This window comes from Populus alba, chromosome 5 (genome assembly GCF_005239225.2).
Source record: "Populus alba chromosome 5, ASM523922v2, whole genome shotgun sequence".
Taxonomy (NCBI): domain Eukaryota; kingdom Viridiplantae; phylum Streptophyta; class Magnoliopsida; order Malpighiales; family Salicaceae; genus Populus; species Populus alba.
In genome coordinates this window covers 17053188-17066434 of record NC_133288.1, presented here as the reverse complement: position 1 = coordinate 17066434, position 13247 = coordinate 17053188, and the positions used below count along the sequence as shown (strand labels likewise).

General features: G+C 30.8%; 1 protein-coding gene across 1 annotated transcript; it reads right to left on the bottom strand.

Annotated features, from left to right (window-relative positions):
• Positions 1-1932: 1932 nt before the first annotated feature.
• On the bottom strand, positions 1933-6094 carry LOC118029242 (chlorophyllide a oxygenase, chloroplastic). Its single transcript, XM_035033075.2, has 9 exons — positions 5937-6094; positions 5119-5355; positions 4925-5029; positions 4414-4689; positions 4048-4195; positions 3757-3941; positions 3522-3634; positions 2728-3022; positions 1933-2575 (listed from the first exon to the last, which is right to left on the bottom strand). Exons 1-9 carry the CDS (start codon positions 6012-6014, stop codon positions 2405-2407), a joined length of 1608 nt encoding a protein of 535 aa, XP_034888966.1. The 5' UTR covers positions 6015-6094; the 3' UTR covers positions 1933-2404.
• Positions 6095-13247: the final 7153 nt, after the last annotated feature.

Genomic DNA, 13247 nt, shown 5'->3' with positions numbered 1-13247 from the left:
TTTTTCTTTTTTAATGTGTGCCCCTAACTTTTAGATAAAATTTAAAAAATATATATAAGGGTACATAGCTTACAAGAGGGGTCATAATTTTTACGACCTACTTTAGTCCCTCTATTTCTTTTCTTTGCTATTTCACTCCCTTTTCTTCCTCTTTTTTTATTTATTATGTTTTTTCAATTTTTTTGTCCTTGATTTTTATTTCTTTCAATTCTCTCTCTCCTTCCTTTTTCACTCACCAACTTTTACTTTTTCATTTTTCCTAACTCATTTTTTTTTTCTCACTTTTTTTTTATTATTATTTCTTCTCTTTTATTTTCATCAATTTTTATTTGCTTGATTTTTTTACCTTTTGCTTTGCTCATCATTTTTTTTTTCTCTTTTCTCTTCTCTTTTTATATTTCTAAAAGCTCGACACAAAATAAAATACGCAAAAGTATTTGTAATGTTTAAAAATTTAACTAAATTACATTAAAATAAATATTTTTTAGAAAAAAGTTGTAACGTTGTGAAGAGTGAAAAGTGGACAAAAGAAATGGATTTGGAGATAGAAGCTATCGAGAGAAATAATATATGTGGGAGTTGATAGAACTACCTGCTGGAGGAAAGAAGATTTGGGTTGTATAAAAAGCTCAATAAGAATGGAGAGGAGTGGATAAATACAACTCTTGGGTGGTATAAAAAGGATATACTCAAAAATATAAAGTGGATATTAGGCAAAAGTATTTGCATCTGTAGCTCGGTTAGATATAGTTCAAATGATGATTTCACTTGCAATCTGAAAAGGTGGAAAAATTATCAGTTAAACGGGAAGTCGACTTTCTTTCATGGTGAATTAAGTGAAGAAGTATTTATTGAACAACCTCCTCATTATGAACATAGGGGTAATGGGCAGGTGTACAAAGTGAAATAGACTTTATATGAATTTAAAACAAGTTTTTAAGCCTAGTACAACCCCTGGAGTCTTATTTTATGAAAGAAATCATAAGAAGCGCCCCGTGAACATACTTTGTTCATCAAGATAGTTGGTGGAGGTAAGATCTCAATTGTTTGTCTCTATATCTATGATATCATATTTACTGGAAATGATGAACTTATGTTTACCAAGTTTAAGCAATCTATGATGGTTGAGTTAGATACGACTAATCTTAGAAAAATGAGATATTTTATTAGCATCACAAATATCGAATGGAATCTTTGTTAATTAGAACAAGTATACAAAAAAGGTGCTGGAGAGGTTTAGACAGATGCAATCCAATCCATAATCCTATTGTCCATGGATTCAAGCTTATGAAGATGAAGATGGGGTAAAAAAAGATAATACTCTTTTTAAGCTGATGATGAGGAGTCTTATATACTTGACTGCCACTAGACCTGATGTTATATTTATAGTGAGTCTCATTAGCATATACAAGGAATGTCTTGCTAAACTTCATTTACAAATAGCAAAGAGAGTGTTGAGGTATTTGAAAGGTATAATTTATTTTGAGTTGTTCTATTCAAAGAGAGGAAATGATAAATTGATTGTTTATATAGATAATGTTTATGCGAGATATTTAAGCTTGGGATAATTGACATGGTCCTTAAAGAAATAACCTATGGTCGGTCACCTTTTCCACCAATGAAGCGGAGTTCATTGTTGCAGCTTCATGTATCTATCAAGCAATATGGTCAAGAAGGATATTACATTGACCGTGTTATTAAGCCCGAGTTTAGGTTCTGTTCTTATTGTGGTTCTTCTCCATACGAAAATTGTGAGTTCAGAATCTTGCTTTTACAAATCATTTTTATTTGTGGACTGAAAGTTGTTAGCTATAATTTGTCTTGATAGTTCAATGCTGGTTTGATTTTGTTTTATGTTGCAACAAAGAAGTAATTTGCAGAATTGAAGGTGCTTGATGATTTCGGAGAAAGAGAAAGGAAGGAAATGACAGGAAAAAAAAAACTTCAGTTGGATATAATAATAATAACAGTAATGTTATATGGTACATACAAACAGAGATTTACATCTCGCAAATGTAAGAGATCATCAAACACTGGTGTTTTTTCTAGGGTTTGGATACAAATCTTGATGATGACTTCATTGGCTGGAAGAGAATCCAAAAGAAAAAAAGAAAAAAGAAAAAGATTTTACTGTACACAAAATCAATAATGGGAGTGTACAGTTTCTCATGGTTTTACAAGGGCTCTTTGTGCTGAACAGATCACCATCATCACTTCTCTGCCTCAGATCAATCAACAGTTTCCGCAGAGTTTCTTATGACTCTTCTTTGAGAGACTAAAAGCCAAACCACACGTTACAGTCCGCCGGAGATCAGTTTTATTTGCAAGCGAATGCTAGACTGGTCAGATGGACAAGGGTGTCAATTACCGGAGTAGTTAATTCCATTCCAGAGTCTGTTTATCTTTACGTTGATTTTTCGAAGGGTAATTGCTTTGCTCCTTCTTCAACAGCATCTCTCCACAATCTATATCTTACTCCAAGTTTATCGTAGGATACTGGCCAATTCCACACATTGGCACCGTTGATCATTCGCTCTTGCTGGCCGAGGACAAGGCGTAGATCCTCATTCAACACCTGTTCCATACAAGTCAGAATACTCCCATCTACATGACCGCTCAGAGTTTCAGGTGGTGCCATGGTGGTGGCTTTTGAGTTCAAAGCTCAACCTAATGATCAAGACGGTAAAAATAAACATAATATAAGACCTGAATGACGGAAAAGTGTACCTGTTCAGCAAAATGTCTCCATAGGTAATGCATGAAAGGAACATGCTTCAGCACGGGAGCAAAATCGAGTGACATTCTGTATAGTAACCTAGTCTTGTGTCTCGAGGAAGGCAAGCAAACATGAAGTTGGTGGAGGTGAGTTGCACACTCTCTGGTGCTTTGTCCCTCTAGTTTTCCAGGCTTTGAGATCCCAATGGTCGATAGCACCATGCAAGGTGGTCGAAATTCCATATCTATGGGATATGGGTCCCAATACCCTTGGAGGCCAGATGCAGGCGTTAAAAATTTCACCAAGCTGAGAGTTTAGATCACAAACAAAACAAAAGGATTTCAAGTCACTTTTCCTTATCCTGACATAAAGTTATCATCACAAGCACCATTAAATTGATTTCTAACACCAATCAGAGATATAGGGCGGATTGATCACATGTTAATGACTTGAAATTTGCAATCTGGATGGAAGCGCATTCAGTTACACATTGTTTTTCATGTCATTTGAAAGGGAATAACAGATCCACCATGTGGAATCATTGAAAAAACTGAAATTTTCCTCTCTTAGTGTCTATTTGGAATTGCAGATCAAACAAAAGTTAGTCAAAGTTAAAAAAAAAAAATTTACTTAAAATTAATTTTTTTTATGTTTTCATATTGTTTTGATATATATTTCTAAACAAAAAATAATTTAAAAAACAACTGCTACCACACTCTCAAACTAGGATTTAATGGTGAAATCTTTTAACCATATTCAAAGATGTAATGTTCCAGCTCAACAGTAAAAAGTTACATGAACAAACCTGGGAACGCTCCACCCCTTGGCAAAGGTTGACGTGTGAGTAAACGGGGCATGCGCAAGATCTAAAAGGTTATCCAGAAGTAGGCCATGTTCCACGGGAAGTTCCATCACAATCTATCATATGCAAGGCATAAAATACATGAGATGACATGCTTGCTAATAAATCATGCAAGCGTAATTCGCAATCTTTCATCTTTTACAGAAGGTAAAAGTATCTAGATGAATCCAAATCATACCTCAGCATGGACTTGAAAACCTGGAGGAGGTTGTAATGAAGGAAGGGTTGCTGCAGGAGGGTCGCTACCAGGCCAAACCAAGATCATACCTTCTTGCTCAAAACATGGCAATGATTTTATCTTCACATTAAGTAATCGTGTGGAAGGCATTTTCTCACATTTTCCATCTGTTGAGTATTCCCACCCTGATATTTTTTTATCACCAAATTTTCAGTACTCAGTGATCTATTCTTTCTTTCCCTGCTTAATCACAAGCAAACATTCAAACCATTTACTATAATTCTCACTGACCATGGTAAGGACATCGGACTCGACCCTCATTCACTGAACCAAGGTCAAGTGGACATGCTCTGTGTGCACAGGTGTTCCGGATACATCCTGGTTTCCCATCCATGCCACGAAAGAGAACCCATGGTTCCTCAAAACAATCAATTGGAATCTGAAACAGAGAGTGGTGAAGGAACTCATAAGAAGACATTCACAAGCTATTGAAATCACAACGCTTCACAGGGGCGGCTCCTTCACTCCCCTTTCAAAGTAAAATGTTAGCAGAACTGTAGCAATAAAAATGCTGTTATTTGCAATGTCTGTCGAGTTTCTTTCCATGATGGTATTTCACATATACATTATGAATCACGATTGAAAAGAGTAGTTTACCATGGTACCATCCTTCAGATCAGTGGAGAAAGCAACAGGATACCAGAAATTCTTCAGGTGAGGATGGTAAGGTTGAACTGGACCTGACACTTTCAAGTTTTTCCGGGGTGACTTGTTTTTTACACTATCTGGAGATTGAGTTGAAGTGCTGGGAGAAGGGGATGGTTGGTCAGAATCTGCTGGGTTCCTGTCTTGGAACAGCCTATCATTGACCAATTCTTCCATGTAAGCTAGTTTATCTAAGGCAGTAGAAACCCTTGCTTCAGATATATGAACCTGTTATTATTCATGGGTCAGGCATCACAACTTTTATGGAATTGCAAACCTCTACAGCATCTAAAAAGAATTTGATGGTAAAAATTGAAGAGTTTGCTTAATAGCATTGGATGAATGTATGTATCGCTTGATCTGTGAAGTGGATCCTGATCTAATGAATGTATGCAACCAATTAGTGCTTATTTGCGTCTCAACAGGTATGCATTTTCCATTAATAGAGGGTAGTTTTCCAAACCTGTCTGTGAGCTTGGGATAACTCATCTTGCAACTCCGCAAGCTCCTTCTTCATGGTGCCAATAGACTTGTAATCACGAGCTAAGGGATTTAGAACTTCCACAACCTGCAACCATATTTCTCAAGGTGAGACTTGAAAGTCACCTTATTAAGACATTCTTCTCGGTTTAAATTAAGTAACGAATTTCAACAGACCTTTTCATGAAGGATCATGATAGTAAGTAGATCTTGCCGAGCTCGCCAATCACAGTACTGAATATCATATCTTGCCACTTCAAGTGCTTGATAAGCATCCAAGAACTTCCCTTTAAACTGTGGCATCTTAGACCTCGGATCCTCAACATCAAAGAGCGGACCCCATGTACTCTTCTTATCTAACAACCCACCTTCCTCCCCTAATACTGCAAACACCCTAAACCCTCCTCTAACGCCCTGAAAATCCACACACCGATCACAATTGAAGCCATAAAAGTTTACCATAATCTTAGCAGGAAACTATGATCACTATCTAACATAGAACTAAACGAATAAAATATAAGAGAATAAACACGAGTGGCATCGGTCAGCAACTGTGAGGGTACGGAGATGACTATCATCACTATCTAAACTGAACAAGCCAAGTAAATTTTCCTTCAGATTACTATATACTAAGATCAATTTAACAAGACAAAAAAATTCACATCTTTTGAAGGTAAGCACCAGTAACATTGCTAATTCAATTAACTAAATCAATTTTCCTCTAAATGTAGTAGACCAGAGCCCCTGTAACGACAGCAGATAACCTACCAAGAATTCCTATTTCTTAGTGTAATCATATTTTGTATAAAGTTGAGAAAATATCATGATAAGATTTTAGGAAATGAACCAAAAGCCATTTTTTTAATATCCACAACAGAAAAATATAGTTAAAGAAGAAAGATATAACAAATATCTCATGTTAAGTATGCCTTCAAATAAAGCTAGCAAGAACCCAGATAAGCGTACAAGCAGGTAAATAGAGGAGAAAACATTACCTTTTTACAGTTGAGCTTAGATGATCTACATAGAGAAATGGGCACAGAGAGAGCTGCAGCAGTAGCGAAGGCGGTCATGGCGTTTGAAACTTTGCAGACAAAGCTGCAAATAAGTGAGATCAAAAAAAAGAAAATCCATCTTTAGAGGGAGAGATTTATTTGTTGATAAGAGGTTGGTGTTTCGCGCGATCTCCGCTGGCCTCCCATGGGTTGCCATGTGGACAGACGTGGACTATGCAGTCTACCACGTGGCAACTCCTTCTTCCACATGCTCGCTCTTGTCTGAGAGGAGGAGTTTTGGCTCTTGCAATTGTTGGGCTTTCTGCTTTCATATCTTGCCAGCTAGGATTCTCTAGATATCTTTCTCTATCTCTTTGTGTTTTTCTATTTTGTTTTTTTTATTCTGCTACTATTTGTTTATTTTATTTATATTTCTTTCTTTTCTTTTGTTGATTTTGAAAGTTTTGTAGGTGGGATTAACCTGCAAGTTAGAGCTATGCTTCTGCTAAATGTGATGTGATGTGAATAAAAACCATATCCTCCAATTATCTTTGGTGTTTGCTATTAGATTTGTTGCCTGTAATCCTTCGTATTTGTTTTTGACACAAAAAAATAAGTAGTGTAAAGAATTTGATATTCTAGTCATTAGTTTAATTAATAATTTAACTAATATAAAAAATATAATAATAATAAATAAACTAAAAACAAAAACAAAAAAATAAACATAATCTTATATGAATTATCAAACAATTCAATATTTAAGGGTGAAAATATAAAATAAATAATTAAAAAAAATATAAAAAAACCCTGTAAACTAAATAAACTCGCAAACTTCACAACCAAGGATATAAAACTACAGTAATCTTATAGAAAAAAAAAAAAGTTTGAAAGATGAAATTGAAATAAATAAATTTAAAAAATGATAAAAAAAAAAACAAAAATCAATTCGTCTTAACCTTTAAAACCAAGATTTTGGTCATAAACCCAATGCTAACCTAATATAAAAAAATTATAAAAAATAACAATTCTAAACTAAAAAAAGGATTAAAAATAAGCAAACATTAGCTTAAAAAAAAAAAACAAGCAAAGCCAGACGAACTTCCCAAATCTGGTCTAATCTCTAATATTTGCAACTCGTGAAATCATGGACTTGAGTTCAATCAAGAAGCTAAAATTAAATGATGAACTCATGAAAAAAAATTTAATAAAAAAATTTTCAAAATAAAAAAAAAGATAGTAACAAAAAGAATGAGGATAAAACTTAATTGAAAAAAAAATCCAAAGATGAAATTGAAAAAAAAAACAATTAAAAAAATGATTCCAAATAAAAAATAGCAATAAAAAAAATAAAAATCAAATTTAAAATATTAAAAACTCATAGGGGTGAAATTGAGAAAAAAATTGATAGATTATTTCTAGATTAAAAATGGTAGGGGCTAAAATTGAAAAACATTTGTAATTTTATAGGTTATTTAAAATTAAAAAAAAATTGTAATCAAAAGGACATAGACCAATTAAAAAGAAAAAATAAATTGTAGGATCTGGTTTAGATTTTTAAAGGAGTTAACATTGAATTCGTGGTGGGGAGAGAGAGAGAGAGGGTAAAAAAAAAATGGGCATCAACATTAAACCCAAGGTGCTTTTGGGGGCACATGTCAACCTATTGCATTAGGAGTGTCGACACTTTTCAAACATTGTCATTTAAGGCAGTGTTTGGTAGCTGAACAACCTCTTACTCGCTATTTAAAAAGCACGAGAATCATCCACTCCACGGACGCACCAATATTTTTATTTGTTAATATTTAATACATGTTCAATTACAATAATGCCCATAAGTAATCTTCAAATTAACAAAAAAAAAAATACATTGTAAAAGAACAAAAAAGTCATTGAGAGAGAGTTATGTTGATTTTGTCTTTAAAAGAAATAAAGTATTTTTACTATTTCAAAAAAAAATTAAAAAGACCACAATGCTCCGTATTGAAAGGCATTATATTTTTTTTTTTATTGTAATGTTAAATAAGTAATTTTACTATGCAAATAATAATAATAATAATAATAATTAATCTACACCTGCATTAAATTGCTAAAGACAATTATATCATGTTGAAAAGATCATTTTACCCTCAATATCTAGATCATGTGTTTTTTTTGGTCTAGGGATAATTTTGTTATTTTACTATTCCAATGGATAGTGTTTTGTTCTTTGGGATACAATAATTTTCCTTCTCTCTTAAGGTTTTTTTTTTATTATTATTTTGTAATCAGAAAGGGTGAGTAGAAAAAAAAATTAATAATGTCATTTAATATATTTATATAAATATATAAATATTCCTAAAACATGAAATTAATTTTATATACATTTAAACTCATATTATAAGAGATTTCATCCAAATTGTGTAGGGATTATGATGAAGTCGTGGAAAAACTTCACAGAAAAATATTGATTTTTCCTAGCTAATGAGTTATAGGTCTGAGTTGTGTTCATAAAACAAGTTTCTCGTGGAAAGAGAGATACTCTGATAATTAAGTTAGTATTTGATTTTTTTCTCAAACCACAAGCATATAAAAATTCAAGAAGATAAGAAATGGTGTTTTTTTTTTTTTTTTTGTAGAGGAGATGCATATTCTCTACCTCGTGTTATCTATATAATGGAGAAGTGTAGAATAAGTGTTCAGAACCTATTTTCTCTCTCAAAACCTGAAAAATATCTAACAAATATCTTAGAAAATATATTATTCATGAATAGTATGGATAGTGATAAATAGTACCATGCAAATAGTATTATTCATTAATAATAAAACAAGATGAGATAGGCCAAGTCAGACCAAACTAAAAAGAAAAAGAGAAAGGAAGAAGAGAGAGAGAGAGTAAAGAGAGCTACCTTATAGCTCGAATGAGTTGAAAATGTACTATATTTGTAATGAATAACCTCATTACCTTTTCTCTCTCTTACTAAAAATAATGAGGAAAGAGAGAGGAATAAATAGAGAAAGAGGTGAACCTTGGTCTGACCTAACCGAGCTAAAAGAAAAATGAAAAATAAAAAAGAGAGAGAGAGTAAAGAGAGCTACTTTATAGCTCGGATAAGTTGAAAAAATAATCTATTTATAATGAATAGCCTCACTATTTTTTCTTTCTCATTTTGAAAATAATAGGAAAAGAGAGAGAAAAAAAAAGAGAGAGATAGATGAAGCTTGGTCTGACCGAGTCTGAGAACTCGAGACTCAATTTGAATGAGTTTCATATAATAAATGTTATTTATAAATAATAAATAAGATTATACTGAGATAAGAAAAAGACAATAGTCCAAGAAAATTATAAAAAAAAAAAAAAAAAAAAGATTAGTTGGGCCACTACCTTACCAAGTCTCGTGGGGCTTGATTGGCTGGATTGGATCGAGGCCAATCTAAGAAATTCAGCAATAGTATTGATTATTCAACCTACTACTCGATTCCACCGTCAAAAATTTTACACTGTTAACTAATGGTTTTGAAGGGTTTTTTTTTTTTTTAACTGTGAGCTGTTGAACTTATATAACTCTTCAATTTTCTTTCTTACTAATATATATATATAATGCATGCTCTCAATTTTTATTATAATTGAAAAAAAATACACTTTCATTAACATGTATCATGAGATATTGTAATTTTTTTCTTTATTACCTTAAACGTTTCTAATTTGATATCTCTTTGACTCCTTGTGATTGGGTCGGACCGATTATTAGATGTTCCAAAGTTTTTGAGTCCAAATAAATAAAAGTTCAAGGACAATCAACATGATTGGTGAACTTATAAACTAACTGCTGATCTCCTTTCCATATATAAATTAATGATATCTGCAAGTAAATCGAAAAAAATAAATAAAAAATAAAGTAAAGATTAAAACTCCGAAATATATTTAGCTGTAAAGAGAATTTATTTGGAGTAACTTTTTACATCCCCGCTTGCAAGTTTAATACTCTTTATTATTATTATTTTTTAAGTGGGAGATTCAATAATAGTAGGCTGCATTTCGTTTGGAAATTTAAATCTGAACTTCGAGTAGAAATTACATGTCCTACTCCGTATAATATCCTCTTGAAGATATGTTTCATTGTTTTTTCTAGCTATTTAGTATTAACACTAGATTTATGTGCTCTGCTATGTCACGCGGGCTGAAATAAATTTGTTTTATCGGTTAAAAAATATATAAAAATAATGAAAATATGTTTTAAAAAAAATAAAAAAAAAAGACTTGAAATATAAACCAAACTGATATATTTTAAATAGATAATTAAAGAAAACACAACTATCGTAAATGAAACAATTTAGATAAAAAAAATATTATGGGAGCCTACAAAAAAAGAAAACTGTTGTCAAAACAAAAGGACTCGGATGTATGATTTCAGCCTTATCAAATATGTACAAACAAAACATTAAAAAAAAAAAACTAAGCCAACCAAACTTTGTGAATGAAATAACTCAATTAAAGGTGAAGCAAGAAACATTATGAAACCCAACTCTAAAATAATCTAACATTGAAGAACAAATCACAGAAAATATTAGATCTAAAAAAAAAAACTTCAGAAAAACTAAAGTCAATCGCTAAACCTGTTATATAAATGATGGGATCATGATAAATAAATAGGAAGGAAATTGAAAAAGGTCACCAAGCCCAATATAAAAAAAACCTCATACTTGAAGGATTGAACTAAAAAGAAAATTAATTTTCAACCAATATAATATTGAATGATAATATTGAAAAAAAATATCAATTTAAAAAATTTATCAAAGTAAATTAAAAAAAAAATAACAAATAAAAAAACCCAAGATAACCTCAATAATTTTGAAAATTCATAAAAAATCATAAAGAAAGCAGATAAAAAAAAGAACGGAGCCTAAACATTAATAATATAAATATTAAAGGATGAAATTGAAAAAAAAAAAAACACATGAGCTTGGAAGGGGGGGACAAACAAACGCAGGTGAACCCTCTTAAACTTATGCTAATATCTTAAACTTGCAACACATGAAATCATAGATCTAGACTAAATAGAAAATCTCAATCTCTAACCAATTTAATATTGAAAGATGGAATCAGAAAAAAAATATTAATTAAAAAAATTAATTGAAGAAAATTCAGCAAAAAAATGAGAAATAAAAGGATCCAAAATAACCAGTCATTTTAAAGATCAGTGAGAAATTCAACAGAAAACAAATAAATAAAATTAACAACTCTTAATCTTGAATTAAATAAATGTTGAAGGATGAAAGTTAAAAACATGACCTTAAAGAAACGAGAAAAAAAGATACTTGAAGAAAATTCAACAAAGAATAGGAAAATAAACAATTCAAGATACAAATAAAATTTTCAAATCTCCAATTGGATATTTTATTAAGGATTAAAAAAAAAAAACATGAGCTCAAATAAAGAGGGGGAGGGACCAAGCAAACCTAGGTTAACTTCTGAAACTCACAACCCGTTAAATTATAGACTCGAGGCCAATTAAGAATTTTAGTTTCCAACCAATTTAATGTTAAATGATGAAATTATAAAGAAATATAAAAAAAAAAATAGGGGTTAAATTTAATAGAAAATAAAACTTAAAAAAGATGAAATTGAAAAACAAAATCAATTTACAACATTATCTCAAATAAAACAAATAACAATAAAAAGAATGGTGACCGAATTTGAAAGATGAAAAAAATTAAATAAGGATGAAACTAAAAAAGAATTTAGATTTTATACATTATTCCAAATAAAATAAATAGTAATAAAAAGAATAAGGACTAAATATGAAAATAAATAAATTAAAGAGCTGCTTTAAAATTTTTAAGGTGCATGTGAAAAAATTAAGGAGGAGAGAAAAAGAAAAGATTGTTGACATCAAACTAGAGGCTCGCTAACAATACCCGTTGCCAAATATATAAGAGGGCACCAAGATTATTCAAACATCACCATGAAATATAGTGTTTGGTCAATGGGTGACCCTGTATGCACCGTTCGAAGGGCATTAGGGTCACCCACTTATTGCACATGTTAGTAGTTTTTTTTTTTTTACATATTTAAAATTTATTAAAATACAAAAATACTCGTATGTCACCTTGATATTAACCAAAAAAATCATAATGAAAGGCAAAAACCCTAGAAGATAGTTAAGTAAATTTTGGATTTAGAGGTAATTAAGTCACTTTACTACACCAAAAAATTAAAAAGACTAAAAAGCCCTTGAATAGAAGTTTATTTTTTAGGGTAACTAAGTAATTTTACTCTATCAAAAAACAAAGAAGACCAATTTATCCTTATGTGATTTGAAAATGGTAATTGTATCATAGTAAAATAATCTTCTTGCCCTTACTCTATAGTTTAAAGGTCTTTAATGCCTATGATTTGGAAAGAATAAATTTCATATGCAACAACATTGTCTTTTGTTAGGGATCATCAATATGATTTAAGAACATTGATTTTTGTTAGTCCAAACCTGTAAAGGGTTTCATTTAGGGATTGGGTCTCACGGACTTGAGAGTCAAGTTTTTTCCAACAATAATATAGCAAAAAGTTTTTTAGATCCAAACTAACACAGTTAAAATAGTAGTATAGATCTCACCTACGCAACTTGAGATATGCAGATACCGTACATGTGTCTCACATTAAAAATTCTTTTGTTAAGATTTGACCATTTCTTTTTCATTCTTCTCTACTTAAAATGCATTTGGCCCCTCAATTTTTAATTTTTTTAACCGTAATTATTATTAGTATTATTATTTTATCTATTTTTTTAAAAAATAACTTATTTTTATTTAAGATGGGGAAAATAAATATTTATTTTTATTTTTTAGTAGATTATTCCATTATTTTTTAGTAGATTATTCCATTATTTTTTAGCAAAATTTGTTTACTTTCTTAATAATGGAACTAAAGTTAACTAAATAATAAAATTGAGGGATCCAATGAAGCAGGTAAAGAAAAAGAAAAGGAAATGGGTTGGCACAATAAACCAAGAAGGAGAGAGAAAATAAAAAGAAAAAGAAGAGAAAGAATAAGACATTAGAGACATATCAAAGCTTTAATGACGATACATTTAGTATTATTGAAAATATCTTGATAAGATGAATTCATATACATCAAAGAAAGATAATAGGACTTCTGTTGCATTGGTCTAATAGTTTTTTTTGGGCAAAAAATAAATATACAAGCTTTTCAAATGTGTTTTTTTTTTTTTAATTCTAGTTATAAATTAAAAAGTTCATGTATGTTTTTAATTAAATACATTGAAAACCATTTGTTCCAATAAATACAAAAACAAAATGTTAACACATTTATTCAAC

Bases quoted from the DNA above. Each gene is read 5' to 3' on its own strand.
- LOC118029242 (XM_035033075.2), bottom strand. From the start codon at position 6,014: ATGACCGCCTTCGCTACTGCTGCAGCTCTCTCTGTGCCCATTTCTCTA. The intron at 5,356-5,936 runs GTAATGTTTTCT...GTGGATTTTCAG, and splicing joins CTAAGCTCAACTGTAAAAAG to GGCGTTAGAGGAGGGTTTAG. The intron at 5,030-5,118 runs GTCTGTTGAAAT...ATATGGTTGCAG, and splicing joins TCATGATCCTTCATGAAAAG to GTTGTGGAAGTTCTAAATCC.